Genomic DNA, 26,926 nt, shown 5'->3' with positions numbered 1-26,926 from the left:
ATGAGATATTATAGATTTGATATCAGCTAGGATGTGGCTGTATCCAATCTATTTGTCCAGAACCAGCAGGGAAGGAGCCTGTCCTGCCTTTCTGTGGGGCTGTGCTGGTGTGAGCACTGCCCTGCTCCTGAATGTCATCAGGATTGTGCTGTGCACCTGACACAAAGAAATGAACAGGCTGAGACAGAATTGTTCCTCTTATATTTATGATTTATTTGGCTATATCTGCATTAGCATAACTCTGTAAAACCTGAGAGAAAGTCTATTGCATGTGGAATCCCAGGGTCCAAGGGCTGTGCCCAGCACCATCCTTGCTGTGGGGGCCCTCTGGGGAAGGGGACAGCTCACAGGCACTCCTCAGTGGGAGGCACTGAGAGCCTTTTGACGGGATTCAGGGTCTGGAAAAGTCCTGAGACGAGGCTCAGCCTATGAGGAAAGGAGCAGAGAGAGGATTGGTTACAGCCAGGGGCCAGCCACAGAAAATAGGTTGAAGCACAGACAGGGAGGAGACTGCAGATTGCACAAGGGCTTTTGCCTGACTGGGAGATGTGTCTCCAGCTGAAGTTAAACACTTAACCTGCTTAAAATGAGGAGTAGCTTTCTGATTGACTTCAGGAGATTCTTATCCTGCTCTAGCATCAAGACCCTGTAGTTTTATTATGGTGTGTTTGTTGTCTGACATTTTCAAAGGCTGCATTGCCCTAAGGTGGGCCCTGAAGTAAATATGAGTTGTTTTCTACAACACTGGGCTTGGGTGCTTCACTGAGGGGCCAGGATGGGCTCAGAGCTCCCAGAGAAGTCCCTGGTGAGGTCAGGGTGAAAAAAATGCCCATGACAATAAACAAAAGGGAAGTAATCTGGGGGTAGAGAGGTGCCAGGGCCCTTTGGGGTGAGCAGTGGGGCTCACACACAGCTGTGTGCAGCAAACCTGCATGGCAGATGCAGTGACTGGGACTGGGGTGTTTTCCATGGGGGGCCCCCAGCACAATTCCCTGTGCCATACATCTGCCTGTGTGCCTGTGCTGAGCTGCCTCCCACTTCCCCCATCCACCCTGCTCAGGCTGGCTGGATGTCAGGTTTTGCATATGTAAAAATACAGAGCAGTCTTTGCCCTGAAAAGCTTGCTAGTGATCTCATTAATCAAGACAAACAAAGCGTATTTAGCTATTCCCCCTCTCTGGAGGAAGGCGTTCAGGTACTTAAATATGCATTTGAGTGCCTAACTTCAGACAGCTGTTTCTGGATGTTTTTGCTTTCTCACAAATAGCAGCAGTGACATAACCCCTCCTGGGGAGGGAGAGGTGGGGAAGGCAGAAGCAGGGGCTGCTGCAGGAGGTGGGTAACCCCTGAGAGCTGGCAGGGACAATCCCTGCTTGTTCCAACTCCAACCTGCCATTAAAGATGCAGCAGTTTTTCCTTTGCAGCTGGGATTTTTAGAAAAAAATCCAGTGCTTGCAGGTAGGGACAGCTGAGCTGCTTCTCTTGAATGTTCCTCTGCCTTCCTGTCATGCTCCCTCATCCACCAGTGCTGGGAACTGGGCACAGGGACATTTCTGCCTGGGATGGGGGTGATGCCACAGGAGAGGAAGCAGCAGTTTATTCACTCCAATCTCGGTACAAAGCTCCTGGGTGAGAAATGTCCCACTGAGCCACAACTGGCAGTAATTAAAGTGAGCAGAGCCTTGAGGAAGTTGTGAGGGATGCCAGCTCCTGCCCTCAGCATGAGTGAGTGGGGAGCACCAGGTGTAGGACAGGGGCAAGTGCTGTTGTAAAAAATGAGAAACCCTCCCAGTCATTAGAGTCCAGATAAGGGTGTCCTTGGGTCAAAGGTCTTTTTATGACAGAGACTGGTGTTGAGCAGTCAACGCCAGTGATGAATCCTCATCTCTGATTCTTCTAATTCATATTTTAAATGATGAACCCAAAGGTACCTCCTCTAGAGACAGCTGATGATCTTTGCCATTACTCTGCTGCAGTTATGGGTTGTTAATGCCAGGGTTTTGTTTGGAGCACTGGCTGCAGCAGGACAGGAATATGGCTTGTAGGAAAAAGCTGAAAGGTTTTTCTTGCAGGATGATGGAGCTGCCATGGGCTCCAGCTGCTCCTGAGGAGCAATGTTTGCTGCTGTTCATTTCATTTATTATTGACAAATGAAAACCTGCAGGACCCTTGCAGCTGGGACGTTGTAATGTCGGTGTTTGCTTCACAGAATTAGAGGGGCAAGAAAAATAATGACCACTCCTAAAACTTTAATATATATTTGGAGGGTATTATCTTTAGAGTTTCATAGTTATAATGATGTGTTAAATTGGAGGGCACATTAAGGCAGGTGTGTTAATTGAGGGCTGATAAATTGCAGGTGAGATGCAGGGAGGTCAGAGCTCCCCTGATGGCAGCAAACCCCAGAGACTGAGCAGGGTTTTGTGGCTGCTGGGCCACCGTGGGTGCAAAATAAGCTCAGCTTAAGGGGGGAGTTTTAGTTACTAGAGCTGTGTTTAATGCTTTCTAGTGACTTGAGAAAGAACCCATGGAGAAGCCTGAAGGAAGTAATGAACAGCACCGGGCTCTCCCCCTGGCCTGGAAGGATCCATGGAGACCTGGCTGTCCCTGCTCCTCTCCCAGCACCTGCCTGGCTCTGCCCAGCTGCTCCAGGCAGCTCCCCAGCCTTGCACCATTTTTCACTTTAACAACAAAGCTGCACCGGGACTCAGCCTGCTTCCTCCATCATCCATTTGATCGAATCCTTTTAGCGAGTGACAAAACACTTTCCTGTGCTCACTTTACAGGAAACCAATCTCTATTATTTTCTTTCTTTCTTTTTTTTTCCTTTCCCAAACCCTCCTTCATTTACAGGAGTCTAACAAATCCCGGGGCTTATTTTTTTTTTTCTTCCAAAACAACACAAAACAGTGGATTTTTTTCAGGAAAGGGAGGGAGGAGGGAGTAAAACAAACAATACAGAGAGGGGTAGGGTACGCTCAGCGTGCCGAGCATCCCTGTACAGACAAAATAAAAAATAAAATAAAAAAACCCACCCCGCGCGCGCGCACGCATCGAGATGCAAATGATTTTTCCGCCAAGCCACCGCTTGTAAAGCTTGACAGAAAATAATGAGAAACACTAAATCTTTTATAAGGTCAACACTCAAGCAGCTGTCAAACAAGAAAAGAATTTAGCGAAAGATCCGCAAAAACTTCCATCGCCTCATTAAATCCAACAGGGCCGGGGCCCGGCGTGGTGAGGAGGCACCGGGGCGCCTCCGTTTTGTGTCAGTAATTTGCGGCGGAGGAAGAGCCAAGACCAAACAGCCAACGCCGAAGGGGCCTTGGGGAGGCTGGGGAATCGTTAGTGCGCCAGCAGCGGCCTCGGTTCCTAATTGGAAGCATTGGGCATTATCAACGGAGGATTTGCCTCGGCTCCCTGACAGCTCTCTAGGCCTGGAATGATAGCCCACTTGTCAGTGTAAAAGACCATTAAAAACAAACCATTTTGATTTAATTGGAGGCGGTGTGCTGGGGGCCCAGGTGAGGCGCTTCATCAGCCGATGTTGGCTGCTGATGCCTTTTTCCCCCTGTATTGATGGCTTTTTTCTTTTTCTCCCCTCCCTTTCAAAAACTGTCTAGGAAAGAGAAAGAGGTGCTGAAAGATCCTTCACAGCCGCATCGAGAGCGGCTTTCAATAGGGTTGTCAACAAATGCCATGACAAGTTAGAGAGAGGCAGGTACTTTTAAAACAGACGTTATTCTGTCCAAGATGAGCTGTGCTCAGAGGTGAGTGTTGGATTATTAGGGTTACAAATAATGTGGCTTTTCCTGCCAGGAGCGTGCTTAACTGGCTTAACGAATGGGGTTGATTTTTCTCTCCCCACCTTTCTAAGAACAGAGGGAAATGCAGGATGAGGGAGCCTGGGCTAAATGATCTTTATTTGCTTCAAGCCCAGGAAGGTTTCAAACAGTGCTTGGAGATTTTGGGCTGCTGTATTTAATGTCCTATAGAGATTTGTGGGTATTTTTCTTCCTGAAAATAATAGCCACAGATATTTGCTGGGGTTTACTGGTCATTTGGTCTGGACAACAGCATGAGGAAAGAAGAATTAACGCACTGGAGCTGTAACCTGGAGTGTGCCCCCCACCTCCCTGGCAGATGTTTCAGGGGCAGACCAGAGCTGGCAGCTTTCACACTGACCTCGTGTGCTTGACATCTGAATCCTGACCCTTTTCATGCCAGGCAAGAGTTTTACTTAAAGTTATCTTGATAAATAGCATCTCTGCAGAAATCAGAACGGGGCCATGAATGAAACCCCAACCCATTTAAAACACATTTCCATGGAGTTGTGCACTGGCAGCAATGGCAGGTGCTCACCCATAACCCAACACAGCGTGTGTGGTTTCACCCTGCCACAAGCTGTGAGCACCCAAAATCTCTTCCTTCGTGGGTGAGAATCTCCAGAAGAGCAATGGGAATTGGCTGCCAACTCTTCCTTGTGCTGCCTCTGGCTGCTGGGGCGTGGTTGTAGTTGGGGCCTGCCCTGGAGATGATCGAGGCTGTACAGCTGCACAGGAGGCTGTTGTTTTCCTGTGTCAATCAGATGTCCAGAACAATGGAAATGGCACAGGAGTGATGGTCACTCTGAGGGAAGTGCTGAGCATGGCAGGTAATGGTTTTAACGAAGAGTGCATCAATTGAGATAAGATGTAAGTTTTTTACAACAAGGGTGTTGAAATACTTGGACATGTTGTCCAGAGAGGTGGTGGATGCTCCATACCTGGAAACAGTCAAGGTCAGGTTGGATGGGGCTCTGAGAAACACAATCTGGTTGAGGATGACCCTGCTCACTGCAGGGGAACTGGACTAGATGGCCCTTAAATATTCCTTCCAAGCCAAAATATACTGCGACAGAGGGCAGCATTGGATGGGATGAGAGGTTGAGTGTCCAGGGCACAAGGGATAGTGGGAAAACCTGGCTCATGAAAATGTTTTGCTGTGATTTGAGCAATTGTATTGCTGGAATCTTTGACTGTGGAGGCAAAAATCAAGAAAACCTCCAGAATCTGCAGGTAAATGCAGTGATGGTGACAGGGCCCAGAGCCTGCAGTTAGCATGGAGTGGCTGTGGGCCCAGAGGAGATGTGCAGGGATCATGCCCAGGGCAGCTGAGTCTGTGCTGCCTGTTTGGAGCCCCGCAGGGTGTTGTGGTCTCTGTTTCCATTGGGCCATTGAACAACCATCAGCTGACACTGATTTTAATTCTTTTTGGTCAGCCAAAGTCCCAGCTGAGGGGAGGATTGATCTGGTAGTGTGGTGACAGGAAGCTCTTGAACTCATTGCTTTATTATTTAAGCACTCTTTAGGCCCCAGGAGATGAGTTTTATAGCACTCCAAGTCCCAGAAGTTTTTCTGCCCTCAAACCTAGGAGGACCAATGCTGCACCTGAACAGCCAGCCCTGTGTGCTGTGCATACCAAGCCCAGGTTATTTAAGCAGAATCTGTGGCTTTTCTGACAAGACAACAGCTGCAAGATTACATGAGCTGTGCTTGTCAGTTCAGCTCCATAGACAAAAATAGAGGTAAGGCATTAAAAAAAAATGCAGAACATTTTTGTGTGTACGTGTTAAACCTCAGCTGTTAATTCTGACGAAGGATCAGGCTGTGAGCAGATATCGGATCCCTGGTGAGAATCAAATTCCGGAGCCCAGAATTTTTGCTGCAAAGTTTATACAGTGGGGATTCCTCTAATTACTTTCAGTGGAAATTTACCTGACAGAGCTTTCCCAGGTAATGCAAGGCGTACGCAGGAGAGCCGCTCAGCCGTTGACAGAGCCTTTGATTTTGTGCCAGGTTGCAAATTAAGTCTTTTGCCAAGGTACCCGAACACTTGCTCGTCAATTGCTTATCGCTTATTCATATCGCGCATCCGCGCCGCGCGTTTCATCTGCTCAGGGAGGCAGCGCACGGTGACAAAAGTCTTGTCCAAAGTTGCTGCATTTCCTTTCCTTCCCCTTGCTTGGTCAAGTAAACAAGCCACCTGAGTGTGTCTGTGAGCTGGGATTCTCTAATGAGCAAAGGAAGAACCCTGGTGTGTGTCAGTGACAGGAGGTGCGCGGAGCTGTTTTGACACATTGGTGAATTCTGTCCTGTGTTGCTGCTTTGTTGCTGCCTGAATCCTTCTTGACTTGATAGAGCCCTGGAAATATATTGGGGGTGGCCAACATTGACTTACTGGTTTGGATAGTGACTATCAAACGTTCAGATGGAGGTGGCTGGAGCCTCACCCTGGCCTGGCACAGGTGGACATGCTACATTTGGGCAGCAATGTCCTTTCCAGAGTTTGGCTGACACAATTCTGCCTGAGACAGCAGGTGAAGAGTGACACAGGGACAGGACAAATGTGAGGGACAGGAGGCCGAGAGAACTGGGATTATTCAGTCTGGAACAGAGAAGGCTTTGGGGTGACCTGAAGGGAACTTACAGGAAAGATGGGGCAAGACTATTGAAAAGAACCTGGAGTGACAGGACAAGGAAGAATGGGTTCAAATTGAAAGAGAGTAGGTTTAGATTAGATACTAGAATTTTTTTTTCCCTGTGAGGGTAGTGAGGCATTGAAACAGGTTGCCCAGAGAAGCTGTGGCTGCCTCATCCCTGGAAGTGTTGCAGGCTGGGCTGGATGGAGCTCTGAGCAACCTGGTCGAGTGGAAGATGTCCCTGCTCATGGCAGGGGGGTTGGAACAAGATGATTTTCAAGGTGCGTTTCCAACCCAAACCATTCTATGACTTATGTCCATGCTGGGTGCCTGGGAGTACAGTCCCCCAGGAATGTGGTCCCACATCTACAAATAAATTAAATTTTGGGGCACAGTCCCAGCCAAGCTGGCAAAACTTGAGCCCTGAAATTGTGTCACGGCAGAGGCTGTTTGCTTTGGGAGTGGCTGAGGAAGAGGAGGGCAGTAGAAGCATCTTGCTGAGGTGAGTAAGGAGTTAACATCTGCTTGGTTTAGTTAGAAAAATAAATAAAAAGCCACTTGGATGCAGCAACTTTCCCTAATGAACTGCCCATCAGGACAGGACTGGCTCCCTGTGACCTGCTTGCCTGGGTGAGCTGGGGGGCCCAGGAGACCTCGGACCAGGTCAGTCCTGCAGAGAGACAGCAGGAGCACCTGGTGTGGGAGAGCCTGCAAATCACCCAGTTAGCTTAACAGTGTGGGCCATTATTCTAAAGCAGTGGGGCTGAAACCTAAATCCAAATGAAAATATAGTCAATTTGTCCATACTTTACTGACTGAATGACTATGTAATGTCATGCGGCTCTAGCAAGGCAGGGAGCAAGCAGATGCAATTAGTGGGGAGGGAAAAGCTCCTTTGTTTTCTTCTCTTCCAATTCTTGGGCAAGATTTCATGGTGCCAGGGACTGAATGGAAAGCCCAGTTTAAGAGCCAGCAGAGATATCCATGCCCAGTTTCTGCAGCTCTCTGTAAGGGGTCACGGTGGGAATAAAATAAATCGTTCTTGATGATTTTTATGGGCCTAAAGAACAAAATCTCACCTTCCTGCTGCCCCTGTTTTGGATTGTAACTATTTCAGCATGTGGGTGTTGCCCCCCTCAGACCCAGAGCAGGCCAGACTGAAAGGTGTTATTATGAGGTGACTGAGTGACCAGAAGGATGGGTGGCTTGAGAATATCACACTCCTGCACCTCACACCTGCCTTGGAGCACATGGAAATAAAGTTTAAAGTGAGGCTGTGGCCAGGCAATGGAGTCTCTGAATATTCTTGCCCAGGGTCTGGAGTATTTCCCAAGTCATGAGCATCTTTTGTACTGGTCAGCGCAGGACAAAGCCACCAAAGAAATATGAAGAGGGAGTGTGCTAACAAGCTTTCTGCGAGGTGATACTTTTGTGGTTGCTTTTCACATTCTTCTTGCACAGTAGGACGAAGTTTTTACATGGATTAGAAGCAGTGTTTTGGCCATTTGTCACCTCAGTAAAGGAGGGACTGACATTGACTCCTGGAGTCCCTAGGTTAGGTCAGTCTGGTGTTCAAAACCATTCCATCATCTCTGCAGAGCCCTCCTTTAGAGGAGTAGTGAAAGAACAGTTTGGAGACCACCAAATATCTTTGGGAATCCTTAACTTCCTCCAGGTTGTTACTGCTTTTAATTGGGTAAACATTTATGGATGTTCAAGAGGAGTTATTTTTCCATGGAGGAAACCACGCACTGAAGGTCAAGTGAGTAACAAACCCCTTGATCCAAGTTCTAATGTGGGCTGTGCCTGTTAAATCTGCAAGTGGGGAAAGACAAACCTTCCAGGGTAACGCAATGAGAAAGGAGGAGTGTGGAAGATCTGCAGAGGCTGTGCAAAGTGAGCTGTCCCTCCTCCCTGGATGCCACTTCTGGGAAGGAAGAGAAAGGGAGAAGAAGAAAAAGGAGAAAGAGAAGAAGGAAAGATTTGAAGGTTTGAGAGCTGCAGCTGGGGCAGGAACCCAACCACAGCCATGGACGAAACAAAAGGGAAAGCACGAAGCAAAACCCAGGCTGAAAAATGAGCAGTGATGGAAAGGTCTGGGGTGAGAGGAGCTCTAAAGAGGAGGCTTGCCCCAGGATCTCGTGTGACTCTCACAATCTGTTTAACAGCGATCGGTCATGTTCTCGCGCTGCCGTGCAGCTCCGAGCTGACAGGCAGTGGGGATAAATGATTACTGACATATGCTAATCGGGCACTCTTAGACAGGACAGGAGAGGAATACATCAAGGTGGTGCAAAGCACATTTCTTGGGCAAAACTCTCCAACTTGTACAAGTAAATTACCTTCAGGAAACCACAGGGCTTCTTTGCTGTTTAAACTGTGGTTAGAAATCAACAGCGTGGCAAAAAAAAAATAACCCCACCAGGAGAAGGTCCAGGACAGAGAGCTGAGAGCTTTTTGCAGTGGTATCTATCAATGCCAAATATGGTTTTGGCCCCTGCAAAAAAAATTCCCTGCAGGGTTTCAGTGCTTTCACTTTCTGGTGTCTCCTTTCCATTCCACTGGTCCAGCTCTTTCCCCTCTCCTAAAATCCCCCCTAGTTCTTCATGGGAAGTTTCCATATAATTTACACAACAAACAAAGCTAATGGAATTCTAACAAGGACCCAGAGCACAGCAGGTAGCACAGATGATTTCAGGGAGATGTTTAGATCCCATCACTAGAACAAGAAATCTTCACCTTTACTCTTATTTGGATCAATTAAAGGAAGTGTCAAGGACATCTCTAACCTGGCCAGACCCTTTGCTTTGTCTCAGGGTGAATACTGTCAATCAGGTAGTTTAGAGAGGTACCAAGAGTGCAAGCTTTCTGGAAAATATCTCTAACCTGGCCAGACCCTTTGCTTTGTCTCAGGGTGAATATTGTCAATCAGGTAGTTTAGAGAGTGCAAGCTTTCTGGAAAACTCTAATCCTGGGGTGGAAAAGCTTCTTGAAACATCTGGTGTGGAGTGAATTAGTTATGGGGAGAGCTGCTGAAATGGCAGGGTCCCTGAATGCAGGTGTGACTGTCCTGCTTGTGTAGGGCACTTGTAGAGCAAAGGCCACCCCTGTACTCACAGTGAGAAATAAAAAGATGTTTCTCATATCAGGAAGCTTGTGACAGAAAAATTGTGACATTAAAAAATGTTATTGTCTGGACAACTGCTGCCTCTCTTCCAGGACTTATGGCTGGCAAAAAACATCCCACCCTGATGCTCAAAAGGGGCTGATGGTTGAACATATCTGGGACCATTTTAAGATCTGGGCCATGGGGAGCTCTGAGTTAAGAACCTCATTCCTTGTGTGCTAAGGATGTTATTGGGACACATGAGCAAGGTTGGAGAGTGTCCCTCATTTCAATTAGGTGCTTGTAGAGGCCCAGAAAGTTGTCTTTGGTCAGGGGATGGGTTGTGGGGGCCTGTACCTTCTCGTAGCGCCGGGGGTGCCAGAAGGACTCCTCCTTCACCGGCAGCGGGTGCGTGCGCAGGAACGTGGTGCGGTTCTCGCGCACCTCGCCGATCTGCAAGCAAAGAGAAACACCAGGGCTCAGACTGCTGCACTTCTCTTGTCTGCAGCCAAAAGTGAACAAGAGTGGGCTCAAACTGCTGCACGTCTCTTGTAGCAACCAAAGGTGAACACAAGTGAGCTCAAACTGCTGCACTTCTCTTGTGGTGACCAAGGAGAAACACCCATAGCTCAAACTGCTTCATTTCTCTTGTCTGCAGCCAAAGGGAAACACCCGTGGCTCAGACTGCTGCACTTCTCTTTTCTTCAGCCAAAGAGAAGCACCCATGGCTCAGACTGCTGCACTTGTCTTTTCTGCAGCCAAAGAGAAACACCAGTGGCTCAAGCTGCTGCACAGCCATGCACATCAGCTCTGTGTCAAACAGTGCAGTGACACTGGGATGGACGAGGCCAGAAGTTGCTTTGGGGTGATGATCACAATTCCATGATCTGGGGAGTTTTCCATGTCCATGCAGCCAATGCTCATAGTTAAAACAATGAGCAGCTGTCAGCTCTCAGTTTATAGAGCATCCCAGGGAGGTGAGTGCTGCCCACTGGAAGTCCTGTACCCTGAGCTACAGCAATGGCTCATCCCTAACTGGGAAAGTCACTTCCAGCACCCTCACCATGGTGGGGTTTCCTGGCTCTCCTGATTAATTGCAGGTCACAGTGCTCAATAATCCCAGCACAAGCCAGTGCAGGCACCTGGATACCCTTAGTATCTGTCTGCTCTGTGGTCTAGGATACAGGTTTGTGTTGCTTAACTCAGTAATTGGTGGCTGCAGGCTTTGGGAGCTTGATGGAGGCAACTTAGTGATTAAAAACATTAGTCATTAATAGATAAAGTAGGGATGCACTTTCCAACGTCCCCGGCTGGTGTATTCATAAAATAGCTGCTAATTAAGGACATTGTATTCCTGCACTTCAACTATAAAGCACAGTTTGTGATGGCAGTAAGCCCATTGAAATTGGTCATTACCATATTAGCCCGACTCTTCTTTGAGCCATTAACTAATAAAACAGTCATTGGCTGCTTTTAAATGATATTACAATTGCTGGTTTGTTTAACAGCACAGCCTTACACTCCAACAGCTGCTGTGGGTGCTGCATCAACCTCACCCTGCCAGGCTCAGGGCTGGGGCTGTCCTTTCAGCATTTGCTGCTTGTTCCTTTCTTGTGGCCACTGTCACAAGTCACCTGAGCAGAGCTGATGTCCAAAGGACAGCCTGGCAGGGGGATGCTCATCTTTGTTAGGCTTCATCAGCCCTTTAGTAGTCAGGGGGGTGTTTTCCCAGCTGAGAGCCCTTCCCAGGGCTGGGAGCAGCCCATTTGTCCCTTGTGGGGTAGGACAGTGAGGGGTTGTGCCCAGTGGTGCTGTGCACATAAGAGGAGAGCGTTGCTGGACTCTTCCCACCTTTTTCTTCACCATGTGCTGGACTCTAGTCCGGGCTCTCTGCTCCTCCATCCACAGGTCCTTGTATCTGTGTTGCATGATGTCAAACATGGGAGTGGGAGGCCTGGAAAACATTGAAAAGACACCAATTTAATCTCTGTCTCCTTGTGCTGGCTCACATCTCTGCTCCTGGAAAGTGACGGGTGAGATCATGAATGAAGCCTCGCACTGGGAAAGGATTTCTCCTCCTCAGGAAACCTCAAACCCACAATGATTTGCAGTGAACACACCACAGCCTGCACACACCTGTGGTAACTGTGCCAGGGCATTCCCCAGGACTGGAACCATTGCACAACCTTTTACAGGGCAGGTTTCAGCAGCTCTGTCTGAGCCCTGGAAGGACCACAGGGCACCACAGGCTGCAGCTCAACTTTGGGCCCTGCTAGAGCTTCAGGAGAGCATTTTCAGGAGAGCAGCTCTGGCTGGATTCCCTCCAGAGGAAGAACCCCTGGGTGCCAAGTGTGTTTTGCTAAAATAGCACTGCTTTTGCCATTGAAATCTCTCTGGTGATGCACCAAAGGCTGCAAATGTGCAATGATGGATGGGGTGGAGGAGTAAGTGCTGTCCTAAGCAGTCTGAGTAGAGCTAAAAATGGACCTAATGCAGATGGGCAGGTGTCTGCAGCAGAAAGGGGAGCTGAAATGCTGAGCCCTGGTCTGGTGCCTCAGCTGCCCAGAGCAGGTGTGTTGGCACCTTGGAAGAGGATTTCAGGGAGCAAGGAGGAGACAGCAGAGGGGAGGAGCTGCACATGACCCAGGTTCTAGAAAAAGTCTAAAAAGGCAGTTGCTTGTTGGCCAGTGCCCCATTTAGCTGCTCTGAGCTGGCATTAACCTGACCAGCTCATGGCAAAGCTGCAGCCTGAAACTGTTGAGCCTTGCTCCTTGCAAGTGAGGATAGTTCATCAGCCACCATGGCAGGCAGACCTGGCAGTGGCAGGGACAGCAAATCAGTAATTCCCATGGTCCTGCTGCTATTCCTTTCCCCCAGAAGCAAACACTTGAAAGCGATGAAGGACCTCAAGCTCAAGTTTTATTGGTCCTTGTCCTTGCACACCTTGCTGAGGAGGGACTTTTCCCATCTTGGCAGCAGCTGATGACTGTGGAGCTCTCACCTCTAGCTCTGCTTCCCCCTGTAGCCTGCAGAGCCCTCAGCTGCAGCTCCCACAGCAGAGCCAGGGCTTTCCCTGCCTATCCAGACCAGCTGCAGGACACTGGGGACTTGGGGTAGCTGCTGGGCTGCTGCTGGGCCACCAACTCCACCTGTTTCTGCAAAGAGCCCACATGCCACAGAGTGAGCTGGTGCTTCGTGGCTTCGGGCAGGAGTGGGTCCAGAACTGACAGCTGCCAGCTTTTAGCAGCCTGGAGAATCCTTGATGATCACGGAGGGCGGCAGCAGCCTGTATGCAAATAGTAACTCTTCTGTTTCTTGTTCCTTCACCCCCGTGGTGACTTTTATTACTTAATTATTGCACACCACATGCTTCAAAACAGCCTAATCTATGGTTGTGTTTTCTAATGATACTGGATGTGCAATCCAGCAATATCCATCCCAAGGGGACATTCATATCAGAGGAGACATCCTTCTGCAGGCCTCCTGTTTCATAGATCACATGCTGCAGGGCTTTTCAGGCCTTTGCTTGCAAATCAGCTCTGCTGCTCCAGATCGTTATCTAGAGACACCCAGTGCCAAAGGCAACGCTGACATTTACCCTTTGTCCCCTCTTCTTTCCCCTCCTTCCCTTCCAGTTTGGCATTTCACGCTGATCACAGCTGGGCAAAATATTTAAAAGGTTAAAAGGTGTGGCAAAGTGGTAAAGTGTGTTATTATCTGTTTGAGTCTCCAGTTTTGTAGTGTGGTGTAAATGTTGGTATTCCTGACACCAGCTCACATGGTGAGCATTGCCTGTTTGCTGCTGTCCCTTTGCTCTCCAAGGCAGGAGCTTTCCCGTGTGCAGGAATAGCAGGGAGGGATGCAGGAAAGCACTAAGCCTTTGTGTGCAGTCTTTGATTATTGATTTTTGGGGGTTTTTTTGAAGTTGAATGTATTTTCCCATCTCTATGGAGGTGACTTTTACCATCTCCAGTGGACCAGGCAGCTGGTGACTGATAGTCCACAGCTGGCTTGTAAGTAAATGCTTGAAAGGACACATTTGGGTTGATGCTCTTCAGAGATCCTTCCCTGCCGTGTGATTAATCACATTTAAGTCCTGATCCAGCAAAGTATAGAATCATGCCTGGAACGATGCACGCATGAACTGCCTCTCTCAAATCGGTGGGAATGACTCGTCTGCTCCAGGCAAGCCCTGGTGGGCTCTGAGGCTTCCTCTGGCTTTTCCTCCTTTGAGAGAAACTCTGAGAGAGCGGGGGAGAGCAGGGGACATCAGGGAACACCTCTTTAAGGTGACTGCAGAGATCTCAGAGGTGGCTTTTCCTTTGTAGGTCAAAGCCTGATCTCAGCAGAGGGATGGGGAATTTGGCCCCGGTCTCGGTGCTGCTTGGCAGTGTGACAGCCCTGACTTGCAGCTGGCCTTTGGGAAAATGTCCTTTTGCCTTGGTGTTACTTAAGGACAGGGATCAATGGCTGCTGTGTTCCCTTTCCTTTTGTCACCCTGCCCAGATGTTGCTCCTGAACAGGGAGGATTTTGCCGTTGCTGTCTGCGGGTGCTGCAGGGAGAGCAGGGGAAGCATCCTCTGGAAATGCTTATTGCACATTAAAACCCATCTCAGTCACAGTAACTCAGATCTCCTTGTTTTGGCACAAGCACCCTGCCACAGAAAGGAAAGGCAAAGAAGTTCTGATAGGATGTAACAAATTATTTATAATTGTAGGGGGAAAAAATACTCATCTGCTTCCTTTTATAGTCAAATAGTTGGAACCACTTCTAATGCTGACATTTCCTAAATATTTTAAAATTTATCTGTGCACATTTTCAAAACTATTATCCCTGAAACAGTTCCTGTCTCTTTAATAGAATCTCTATAATTTACTTTCAAGAGTCAGGGTACAGACCTATTTTCAACTGAAATGACAAGCACCTGCTAACTTGGTTATACAATGTGGAATTCTAGTCTGCCAGACATCCCCTGGAAAAGAAGCTGCAGCCTCCTAATAGGCTATTTTACTGTGAAAACAGTGTTAAAAAGTATAATAAAGTATTAACAATATTAAAATAAAACAGTGTAGGCCTTAAATGAGCTACAAACTAGTTAAATCTATTCCATTCAATATGAGCCTTCAGTGCTTTGCAGCTGATACCTCAGAGCTGGGATTTATCTAAAATGAAGGCACCAGGGACATGCAAGAGAAATGGTAATTATAATTTGCAAACATTAGGCTGACACTTTTTTGTGTATGTGTGTATAAATCCTGACAGCTGTGATTTGTGCCCATGCCAAATAGTGGTCCAGTATGCACAGAAAGGCTCACTTTGTGGCAGGCTGTCCTCAGAGCAGCAGCTCATTAAAACTTTGGAGAAGGAGAAGTTGCCGAAAACAGGAAGGCATCAGAACCATCTGAGAGATTTTTGGTACACGCTTGTTGAAAGGCGTTTGAGAAGAGAGCCTTGGGTCTGACAAACTGGAATTTTAGTACGCCTCCCCGTTCACAGTGGGGCAAAATAATTGGTCATCAGTGACTACTAATTTGGTTTAGTAGCCAGAGGCATTTTTTTTCTTCCCAGAAAATCAATGACAGTGCCGAGGTCTGTTCAACGTGATTCAGCTCAAGACGAGTCCTCATTTAGCTCTTGATGCTTCTTCCACTGGAGACAGCTATTTTGTTAAAATAAAATTAAAATCTATCTATAATACTGAGCTCAGGGAGACGCGCCCGTCAATGCCATGCTGCTCTTGAGGTTTCAAGGTTGTCAGTCTCCCCTCAAACTTATTTTCAAAGGTTTATATATCAGCTGCAGAAAAAAGTGCTTGGCTAAAGTGGATGCAAAGGACTTTGCTCAGGAAGGGGGTTTACACCAGCTTGAAAGGTGCAATCAATTTGATTGCTAAGTTCTGTGGCAAAAGGGTAAAAACTTGACTTGTGAGTGCTTTTTTTTTTTCCTGTATAATTCAAAAGCACGTAAATATTTCAGTGCAGAGCTCGGCCCGTGGGGTTTGTGTGTGGCTCTGCAGCCAGGGCAGGGCTTTTCCTGCTGCTGGAGCAGGGAGCAGAGGATGGGTGCAGGCAGTGGCTCCTGGGGCTCTGCCCAGAGCACTGCTCCAACCCCAGTGGCAGCTTCCAGGCAGCAGATCTGGCCCTGCACAGCTGCTCATGCAACAGATCCATCACAGGATGGAATTTATCCATGCCTGTGACATTAAAATTGTGTTGCTGTACCACTGCCTATGCTGAGACTTTAACCCTTCATTGAAAGGTTAATGAGGTTACAGGGGGATTTAGTTCTTGTTGCTGTCCTTCCACCTAAATGTGCTTTTGCTGCACAGTCAGGACCTGTCTTTGGGGCCTTCAGTCCCCAAACAGCTACAGGGGCACCACTTTTATACTCTTTACTTGTGTCTTCTTGTTGGGAAGGATTTGTCCAGTGACAGAAGTGTTCATATAGAATCTCCCAGCAGAACCAGTTCCCACCAGCTCAGGTTGGTTTCTTACAGAACCATTAGGGTTGGAAAAGACCTTCAAGGTCGAGTCCAACCTGTTTCTTACTGGGGAACACTTTGGTCTCCAGCACCTCTGGACTGTGAGGCTCCTTGGGGCAGCTACCACCAGAATTAACTTCAACAAACAAAGCTCAGGCTGGGCTCTGTGATTCTGTTTGGGGCTGTGGGGTACCCCCAATGCAGGCAGCACTGAGGTATTAGTGCTCAGGTCCCTCTGCCCTAAAAGGGGGCTGAGAGCAGAGGAAAATTCAGGTTATGGCTCCCTTGTAGTGCTGCATTGCCTCCTGCCCCCCTGGTTACTGATGGGCTGCAGGTAGCAATCTATCTCCCATTAATTTGTCTCTGTGTAGCCCAGCAGGAAGCTGGGGTATGATTACAGCTCTGGCTCCTGTGTGAGAGCCGGCACGGCCCCGGCATCCCCCTGCAAACTGCGGGCTCTGCCTCGCCTTAATTGTTCCCCTTTGGCCCCTGGACCTGTCTCTTCTAACAAGGGCTGCGAGGAGGGCCGAGGTAATTGAAGCACTTAACCACAGTCCCCAGCACTGCCTCCTGCAGCTAATTAGGAAAGAGGGCCGCTGGGCTCTTCATTATTTCTTTTAATTGTTTGTGGGTTTTGCATAACAGTGAATGGCAGAAGAGGGATGTGCAGTTAGTGGTGAATCCTTGACTTTGAAATTTGTATAAAAGGTCACTTACAATTTGTTAAGGCTTTCATAAGGGTGAATTCAATTAGCAGCTCCAAGTCCCTGCACGCACGTGTGTGGGTGTGTTTGTGAGGAGAGGGAGACATGGCAAAATGAACTGGTGTGAGTCCAAAGGCTCCTCGTTTTCCTAAACAGCTTGTGGAATATACAGTAGTTATAGCCCCCTTACAGCTTTATGCTTCTCTAAATAGGTCCTGGCAATAAACCCATGGAGAGGCCCAAAAGATCATTTTTAAATGATCTCCACTTGTCCTTGCTTTCCATTAACTATTGAAGAAAACAACAAGAGAAAAATTGGTAGAAAACTCTCAGGGACCAATTTTTTTTGCAGTCTTTGGGCTCGCAAAACTCTCAGTTACAATAGTGGGTCTTCCACTCATGTGGCAACTGCAGGATCTGAGCCTCCAAAGCACTGATTACTCTGAATTTCTGAAGCTTCTTTACAGTCCTTGTAATTTGGGTGAGGAAATAACAATATAAATTATTTCACTGCGGGCAGCCAATGAGGCAGTGGCTTCTTCCAAGTGTCAGAGGATCTGTTATTTTGCTCAGAGGGCTCATATGTATAGAACAGTAAAAAGAATAAAATCCATTGTAAACATGCACTTTAAAAGATTTATCAGATGCTCATAGCTGTACTTAGGAGTACACATGGTTACAAGAGCACCAATTTGCTTTACTGTTCCCTACCAGGCCCAGTGAGATGTTTGCTTGCACTGGTCCTAAAAGCACATATGGAAACCTGTGTCTTGCAGTGCAGATACCAAGCCAGATCTTACCCATTAAATAACTGGCTTGACAAGCTGGAATTTGTGTGCTAGCATTGATTTTAGGGCTGGAGATGCCCTTTGGCTGACTTAATTGAAGATTATTTAGGTTTGTCTTCAACACATTTGTCTACTGTTATCTGCTGTTGTCCTCTGAGAAACTCAGGTGGGATGTGATTGTGGGACAGAGCTGTTCTGCCTGTAGGTCCAGATCTATGGCTGAGAGTGAACAGTGCTCAGTCTGCAGCCATCAACAAATGCAAAACATCCCAACAAGAGAAAAACCAAGGAAAAACTGCTCCAATGCTGAGCAAAAGAAATCAAAGCACGAGGTCTTCCCCTTGACCTCCATCCCATGCTTGAATCTCTCTGGCTGGGTGGGAACATGACTTTGTTTGAAAGGAAAAGATGTTGATGAGGGCTGAAAAGCTTTGTTTTCACAGAAAGGATTCTGTGATTATTCCCCCCTGACCCAGGTTTTCATTGAACAGGCTGAAAAAGCAAAAGTTGGCAAAGAAAAAAGTCCACTTGTGGCCAGAAGTAGCTCTAGATGGTGAAACTTTGGAAGAAATTCTTCAGCTGGCTGTAATCAATGGAGATAAACCCACAGACAACAGTCAGTCTGTGTGAGTGTAAATTACTTTCCTATTCAGTGCAAACCAATTGGTAATAAGGGATCCTAATCTGTCCTTCAGATCTTTTTTTTCCCATCTCTATGGCTGATGTGCAGGACCTGAACCTTATGTCAAACCACGACTTGGCTGTTTATTTTCTCTTAAACCATTAGCCTGAAGCAGTCAGAAACTTTTACAGCAAGCAAATGACCACTCTGAAGGGGAATCAGTATCTTCATAGTGCACTCAGGGATTTTTGGAGGGTGTAACAGGCCCTTCTGCCCCAGCAGATGCTGCAGGCACCGCAACAGTGCTCAGTCTGCAGCCATCAACAAATGCAAAACATCCCAACAAGAGAAAAACCAAGGAAAAACTGCTCCAATGCTGAGCAAAAGAAATCAAAGCACGAGGTCTTCCCCTTGACCTCCATCCCATGCTTGAATCTCTCTGGCTGGGTGGGAACATGACTTTGTTTGAAAGGAAAAGATGTTGATGAGGGCTGAAAAGCTTTGTTTTCACAGAAAGGATTCTGTGATTATTCCCCCCTGACCCAGGTTTTCATTGAACAGGCTGAAAAAGCAAAAGTTGGCAAAGAAAAAAGTCCACTTGTGGCCAGAAGTAGCTCTAGATGGTGAAACTTTGGAAGAAATTCTTCAGCTGGCTGTAATCAATGGAGATAAACCCACAGACAACAGTCAGTCTGTGTGAGTGTAAATTACTTTCCTATTCAGTGCAAACCAATTGGTAATAAGGGATCCTAATCTGTCCTTCAGATCTTTTTTTTCCCATCTCTATGGCTGATGTGCAGGACCTGAACCTTATGTCAAACCACGACTTGGCTGTTTATTTTCTCTTAAACCATCAGCCTGAAGCAGTCAGAAACTTTTACAGCAAGCAAATGACCACTCTGAAGGGGAATCAGTATCTTCATAGTGCACTCAGGGATTTTTGGAGGGTGTAACAGGCCCTTCTGCCCCAGCAGATGCTGCAGGCACTGCCTGCACCGTGGATGGGGCTGGGAGCTCTGCGACCACACACCCAGCCTGGAATGTTTCCAGGAGAAGAAAACTACTCTTGAAATAGAAATTCTTGTCTTAGCAGTGTGAGAATGATGGCAGAGGCACCAAGTGCCTTTCACTGTGGAATTGGATGGGATGTGTAATTATCTGAGCTGGTGGGAGTCCTGTGTTTTTTAACTTGCTTGCGTTTCTCTGTCGCCATGAGCCTGACAGTGATTCCACTCACTGTGTTATATTTTTACAATCTGTTTTGTCAGTCCTCAGGTTGGTTTTTTTCTTTTTTTTCTGTAAAACTTTTCTTGCCCTAATCTTTAGGATTTTGGTGGCTTTACATTCTCTTTGGCTTCCAGTGATCACGGGTCAGATGCACACTTGCTGTAATACTCAATTTTATTGCCTGTCCAGCTTTTCCTGGTGGGTTCTTTCCAGTAATACATTATTTCCTTGACATCTTTGCAGCTGGTCTACATCTAGATAGCAAGCTGAAATGTTCTTTAAGTATCTCAAAAATAAATCTACACCTCAGCACCTCTTGAGCAGCTTTCTAAACTTTGTTCTGGCTGTGTGCAAGCAGCACAGACACTTTGGGTGGAAAGGCCACTTGCTAAGCAGAGAATGAGCATAGAAATCTCCCTTCTCAGGGAAGGTGAAAGGTTGGGATGGTTGCAAATGATACCAATTAAAGAGGAGGTACTGGGTAACTGATGCCCTTGGCCAAGTGTAACAATTTGAAGAAGAGAGATTGCAGTGACCAAATGCTTTGGAGAGGTGAGTTTGCTGCAGGGACACGATGAAAACAGCTGCCAAAGGATTAAGGAACAGTTTTAGAGAATGGGAGGTGGAATGGAGGCAGGAGATGAAGACAGAAGGAAAATGGGCTGTAAAATTCAGAAAAGGGACAGTTGAAGCGAAGGCAGACAGTGGGGGGGGCCCGGCAGGAGCCCTGGGGATGACAGAGTGCCAGGGAAATCCTGCCAGCACACCCAAGGTCAGCCCAACCTCCAGGCCAACTGCCAAGTGCATGGCAGCCCGTGGGAGGCAGGGTTATGGCCATGCAGGGTTTGGAGCAGGTACAGGTGCAGGATGGCAGAGGATGGCACGTCTGTGCACTCCTCGTGCCCAGGAACAGGTTCTGGGGCGTAGCAGCCAGGTTTAGGACGCTCACCAAGAGGTGACTGGAAGCTTTTCTCTCCTGGCAGGGCTGGGCAGTGTGTCCATGCTGAGGGTGCACTCTGCCCTGCTCACTCCTGGGGACAGAACTGGTGCTGGAGTGTTCTGCCTTCAAACTCCTTGTGTGACCTTGCACATATCAATAGCATCTAAAATCCAGCTGTAGACAGCATCCACATCTTTGCGTTTACTTCTCACTCCAAAAATGATCCTTTAATGTTGCCTGATTTCAGTGCACAGTGAAGCTCAGCCAGAAAAGGTGGCCAGGAGGATAAATGTAGGTCTGGACATCTATTTAGGTTTCCAAATGCACCTTGAATAGCAGGCTGGAGTGACACCAGTGAAGATCCTAGATCTTCAGAGACCCTCTTGCCTTTGGGTTTCCAGTATCATCAAACCCCAGCCCACTCAGTACCCTGCAGCCTTCTCCTTGTAAAACAAGGCCATTATTGCAGAGTATGGGGCTGGACACACCTGTGGGGTTATTTTGAATGAAAAGACCTGGGAGGACAGCAACCCTCAGCAGCTCTGTAATGTGTTGTGCACAGAGCACGTGGATGGGGTTTATCTCCTGGAGGAGACTGTCAAAAATGGGAATTTTCCTTGGAAGATGAGCCTGTGGAGCTGTGTGTGGTGGGGAGGAGGGCTGGGAGAGGTGAAGCTGAGCCTGTGTGCTGTGTGAGCCCAGCCCTGCACTCAGTGTTCCTCTCCTGCAAAGTGTGGTTGCACAAGGCAGCTCCTGGAGAGCTCAGAAGCTGGAGCATGAACTGGGGGAGCCTGGCTGGAGGTTGCCCCACGGGGGAGGCTGGGAGCCCACCCCATCCTCGTTACTGCTGACCTTGGCACGAGCACTGCCTGCTGATGGATCGGCTCTGGAGCTGGACAAGCCCCTGGGGAACCACTGCATTATCTGTTATGTTCCATCAGTGCCTCCCCTGACCCCTCCCAGCTCCAAATGCCACAGGCATCAGGGAAGGAATAAATCTCTGTCTGCTACTGAGAGAGAGAAGGGAGCGAGAACAGGAAAAAGGAGAGATGAAAAATGTCCTTTTTATGACTCTCACAACAAAGCTGGCCACGTGATTCGTAGCAAACATTACTCTGGGAAAAGGGAGGGAGAGAATGGGGGGGGAATCAGCAAAAAGCAATGCTGCTTCTCTCCCCTGGAAGGTGCCCAGGGGGAATATAGAGGGGTATGGGTGACCTTTGAAGGTAAATATCCCAGGAAAAGAAAGGAAAGAGGCGTCAAAGCTTCAGAGAGCTTGCCGCAGTGTCTGAGGCTGCCTGGTGGAATGCTGCACACACCGTGAGCAGAAAGCAGAGGCACAAGTGATCTGAGTTAGAGCAGCAGCAGGGCCAGGCAGTGATTAACAAGGCACTAATAGCAACCACAGCTTTGGTTCTTGTTTCTGTTTGGGATGATCCAGGAGAGCTCCAACCTGTGAGCCTAGGGAGAGCTCCTGACCCTGGTGCCTCCAGGAGACAGAAGCCTTTAGCAGCACAGCCCAGGGCCTGAGGAGGGACTGGAGATGAGTTGCCAGGGCTCAAGAAGCCTCTTGCCCATTACCCACCGACCCCAGCCACGTTCCTGTGACAGTTATTTGGATTATTTGAGTTATTTGGTTTACCAGGGAAGCAGCCCAGCCCTGAGGTTGTGGGCTGGCACCAGCTGCAATTCCCACTGTGCAGAGAGCTGCAGACTGGGCAGGGTGTGCACTGGGATTCTGGGCTGTCCCAGAGCACCACATCATCAGGCAGGGTGTCTCAGCTGCTTCCAGTGCCATGGGAAAGCACCTTTGCTCTCTGGCCTGCTCAGCCACCGTGAGGAGTGCTGTCAGTGCTGGGGGATGACAGGCAGGTGCTGTTCTTGCTGAAAAATTCACTGTACCCAAAATGTTGATCAGATCTGTTATTTCTTAAAGACATTAAGTGCTTGGAGCTGTGAAAAATTACCTTTTGCCACTCTTTTTTTCTGCCCCCAGACAAGCATGTGCCTCACTTGGGAGCACCTTCCCAGGAAGCAGCACTGAGATCAGTCAAACAGGGCTTGGAGTCCAAACCCAACTGAAATCCATTGACAACCAGGTCATTTTTAGGAAGATGGGTCTTGCTATAACCAGAGATCAGCTTGTCCTGGGAATGCTCACCAAAGTTGGTCTCTCTAACTTGCCAGTCATGGAAAAGTGTGTTAAACTCCCACTTTTACCAAAATGGCTGTAACAACTCCTTGATAATCCCAGTAATTTGGTTTTATCTATAACGTGCTTTTAAAGTAAAGGGATAAATACAATCAGTCTGCATAAAAGGTAGCTATTAAGAAGAAGGCAAGTTGTACAATAATAACTTTCAATTAAAAGCCCTTTCTCACTACTTCTGCCGTTGTGGGGTCTGCAGATTTTCCTTAAAACTTTTGAAGCATGCCTGAGCTTCTTACAGGCAGCCATTTAACCTCCGTTTATGAAGAAATAAAGCAAAATTGATGTTGATTTTGGCCTGCATTGGGGGATACTTTTGCAACATAAAAGCCCTTTTGCCTGCAATTTGCAGAGCAGCCCTGTCACATGGATAAGGGCTGATACTGATAAAGATAAAGCTTTATGGCTGGGGCATTTGCAGCTAACAGCAAGCTAATGCTACATTTTCATTTTGATGCAATTAATGTTAATGTCTGCTACGAAAATTGTCATTAAATACCATTTTAAAATCCATTCAATTTGCATATGCAAAGCCCATTTACTATCATGTAAAATACACGGTGCCGTTCATCATGTCTTTTCTCTAGAATTTGTAGCTGTTATTTTTCTGGTAGTGATTATTATCTAGCTCTTAAAATAAAACCTAATGTCTGGTCCAGACCTGCACAGAGCAAGAAACCCCCTGGGCTCCAGCAGTAGCAGGACTTTCAGAGGCTTTGAGCACTGGTTTGTGCTGGAGTTGCACTGGCAGGGAGAAGCTTCTTTGCCTCTTTCCTGCTCCACTCCCAATTTCTGCCCAATGCAGAGCAATAAACTAAGTGGGAGAGAGTAGGATAAAGAACTTTGAACTGATCTTTAACTCCACCAGAGTATTTCTACTAGTGCAGACAGGTAGAAATGCTGTTCCTCTGATTTTCTGACCCTGAGATACCAATTTTCTGGCTTACAGCTCTTCATATTCCTTTAGATTAAAGGGTTGGCATTGAGGATATTTTTAAGAGGCTTCAAGCCCATAATACTATGTAGTATTCACATTCAAATCCCTTTGCCTGGGATTTTTCTCCTGGGAAGCTGAGAAGCCTCAGAGAAAAAGGAAAATGATAATTATCTGATTTGCTTCTCCTGTGTTTTGCTCCTTTGGAATGTGTTTGGACATTGTTTACCAACAGGTGATTGTTTCATTGGTTTCTGCTGTGAGTTGTTTGGACTCAATGGCCAATTGGGGCCAAGCTGTGTCGAGACTCTGGAAAGAGTCACGAGTTTTCATTATTATCTTTTTAGCCTTCTGTAAGTATCTTTTCTGTATTCTTTAGTACAGTTTAGTTTGGTATTCTTTTATGTAATATAGTATCATAAAATAATAAATTAGCCTTCTGAGAATATGGAGTTAGATTAATCATTCCTTCCTGCCATGGGGCACCCGACAAATACCATAACACTGCAGGTGAAATGAGGCTGTGTTGTGGCATGTATGTTAGATTCAGATAGTTGATTATCTGAGAGGAGTGCCATCAGACACGGATGTGGTGCTGTCACTCAGCATATCCAGGTTCAGGACACTTCTGTTTTGGGGCCTGTGGTAGCTGAGATTGGGCAGGGATGTAGGTGTGAGGGTAGGAAGGGATAATTTCTTGCTGAGGAGGGCCCAAACCTTCCCCCTTACCGTGGTGGCTTGCCAAAGGTCATGCCTGGAGGTGCCTTGCCCCCATATCTGAGGATGCCCTTGTCCTTGCAGCGGATGTCCATGTACTTGTAGTACAGAGCAAACTCCCGGGCTGTGGTGCAGCCCTCGTCCACAGCTGCACGGCCCATGGCCACAAAGTCCCGGGGCATGACCCTTTTATGGGGCTGAGACTTGGCCTTCACCGAGTCCCAGTGGCCTATGGCTGGAGATGGAAGTAGAGACAAAGAGGAGAAAGAGAATCTTGGTTAGCTCCTTTTGGGAAAGCAGATTAATATGTGTGCACTGAGAATGGGGGTCTTACGGGGCTAAGATTCATGGCCACAAAGTCTCAGGGCATGACCCTTTTATGGGCTGAGCCTTGGCCTTCACGGAGTCCCAGTGGTCTATGGCTAGAGGTGGAAGGAAATAGAGACAAAGAGGGCAAAGAGAATCTTGGTTAGCTCCTGTTTGGGAAAGCAGATTGATGTGTGTTCACCATGTACAGGCGTCTTGTAGGGATAAGGTTCATGGCCACTGTCTTGGTTTAGGGTAAATTTGGGAGAGAACCCAGTCAACCCAGGACAGCCACAAAGTCTCAGGCCATGACCCTTTTATGGGGCTGAGCCTTGGCCTTCACTGAGTCCCAGTGGCCTATGGCTAGAGGTGGAAGTAGAGACAAAGAGGAGAAAGAGAATCTTGGTTAGCTCCTTTTGGGAAAGCAGATTAATATGTGTGCACTGAGAATGGGGGTCTTACGGGGCTAAGATTCATGGCCACAAAGTCTCAGGGCATGACCCTTTTATGGGGCTGAGCCTTGGCCTTCACTGAGTCCCAGTGGCCTATGGCTGGAGGTGGAAATAGAGACAAAGAGGAGGCATCTTGGTTAGCTCTTTTTGGGAAAGCAGATTGATGTGTGTGCACTGTGCATGGGGATCTTGTGGGGCTAAGGTTCCTTTTGTGACCTTCATACCCCATCCCACTGCATCCCATATCCCATGTGAATTGGATGTCTTCTCACCCTTTACCCTGGCTGGCTCAGAATTTTACAGGGAAATCGTCCCTGAGAGCACAAAGCAGGAGCCCTGACAAAGTTATGACAGTGCCCAGGTGCATCACCTTTTGCAGGTGCATCCTCCCTGCTTGGGCTTTGTGTGAGCCTCTGAAAGTTTCCAGTGTGACAGAGAAACTTCACTGGTCACCAAGAAATTTGGGTGGTATTAATGAAAGTGGGTAAGTGTTGGAGTTCTGCACTTCTAGCTTGATGAGAAGTATTGAAGAGCCATGGGAAGGAGAGGAGACTTCCTACTAGCATTAGGACTTTGTTGCAGGTCTGTGGTTTAGGGGCAGTGCCCTACCTTCAGGAACTCCTCCATCTCTCTTGTGCATGTATATCCCATAGGTAAAATCAGGGCCTGGCAGGGAGTAGCAGTTTCTCATGGGCTTTCCAAGTTCTGGCTGCAGAAATAGGAATAGAGAAGCACATAGAGCATTAATAGGGAAACATAAAGACCTTTTCTGGTAAGATAAAGCCCCTGAAAACAGAAATTTGTAATAAAACACAGCCACAAGTACCAGGAGTGTCCATTTGGCAAGGGCTTGAATCTCACTGCACCAAGTGAGTGCCACAGTGCAAAAAGGAGCTGAAGTCTAAAGAATGCTGAATTTCACACAAGTTGGGTTTTGAGTTATAAAGAGACCTAGCCTTGCTGGAAGTAGGGATCCTGACTCAAGAGATATGGACTTGAAGTCTTCTTTGGTTAATCTCTCCTTTGGTGAGAATGCCCAACTGTGGTGTCTGCTGGGGAGACAGCAGCTAGTCTTAACTTTATGTTGAGTTATTTCATTTCCAAGTTGTGCATCTTCCCAGAAAACTGACGTAAACTTCCCCAGGCACAATCACATGGCTGCTCCTGCCTGGGAATAATCAAGACACAAGGCATGCTGCAGGAGAAGGGGGATGAAGAAGGGAGAGCAGAGCCTGGGCTTTATAGCACAGAAAACAACTTCAGCTCAATAACATAATTTCCATTTAGTTTTCAAATGAACTCTTCCCCAGCTCATGTGTGTCCCAGCCTGGTGGTGTCTGTGGGATTAACTGACCTCCCCTCACCCTTTTGTCTCCACACTCCCATCTCCATGGTGAAGTCACTGCAGGATGTGTGTCTTGAAACCTCATTGCTGCTTGAAAGGGAGGGAGGGGGAGAGAGCCTGGCACAGGAAAAGCTGGAGCAAAGTCCCCAGGAGCCCTGAGGGCAGGATGTGGCTGCTTTGGGACAGGTTATTTTCCATGGGAAGGGTGTTAGGAGAGCTGGGGCATTGTAGGTGTTGGCAGGTCTTGTTGGGAGAATGGAAGTGCTGAAATACCACTCTGGTGCTTCTCATGGGTGAACACTGACACTGAGATGGCCATTATCACACTGCAGAGTGAACACTCTGCTCAATCAAACACAGCCCTTTCTGCAGAGACACGGTGGAAAGGGAGCAGCAAAGGAGCCACCTCCAGCTTCCCACCATGGCAGGCTCAGGCTGTGCAGGTTGATAAAGACCCAGCTTACTGGAGCTGCTTGTGTAGGAGCATTGTCCACACCAAAATTTTCCTTTAACTCCCAGTCAGCACCGTGCAAGCCCTGGCCAGGGCCTCAGAGCAGCCATGGCTCCCCTGTACACTGCCAGCAGGGTGGCTGCTTTCCAGTGTGCTCTTCTGCACCACCCTCAGCTCAGGCAG

The 26,926-nt window shown here is 47.7% G+C and overlaps 1 protein-coding gene across 1 annotated transcript in view; it reads right to left on the bottom strand.

Moving 5' to 3' along the window:
* Nucleotides 1-279: 279 nt before the first annotated feature.
* CFAP77 (cilia and flagella associated protein 77) overlaps nucleotides 280-26,926 on the bottom strand; it is a 58,172-nt gene continuing 31,525 nt past the window's right edge. Inside the window, exons 2-6 of the mRNA XM_041406932.1 lie at nucleotides 25,557-25,656; nucleotides 24,202-24,424; nucleotides 11,418-11,520; nucleotides 9,924-10,019; nucleotides 280-426 (exon numbers count right to left, since the gene is read on the bottom strand). Coding sequence (XP_041262866.1) covers nucleotides 358-426; nucleotides 9,924-10,019; nucleotides 11,418-11,520; nucleotides 24,202-24,424; nucleotides 25,557-25,656 — 591 coding nt within the window. The 3' untranslated portion in view covers nucleotides 280-357. The remainder of the gene's footprint in view (nucleotides 427-9,923; nucleotides 10,020-11,417; nucleotides 11,521-24,201; nucleotides 24,425-25,556; nucleotides 25,657-26,926) is intronic.

Source organism: Onychostruthus taczanowskii, unplaced genomic scaffold (assembly GCF_017590055.1).
Source record: "Onychostruthus taczanowskii isolate IOZ18803 unplaced genomic scaffold, ASM1759005v1 scaffold25, whole genome shotgun sequence".
NCBI classification, from domain to species: domain Eukaryota; kingdom Metazoa; phylum Chordata; class Aves; order Passeriformes; family Passeridae; genus Onychostruthus; species Onychostruthus taczanowskii.
Note: the sequence above shows the minus strand (reverse complement) of the source record. Positions and strands in the feature narration are given on the sequence as shown.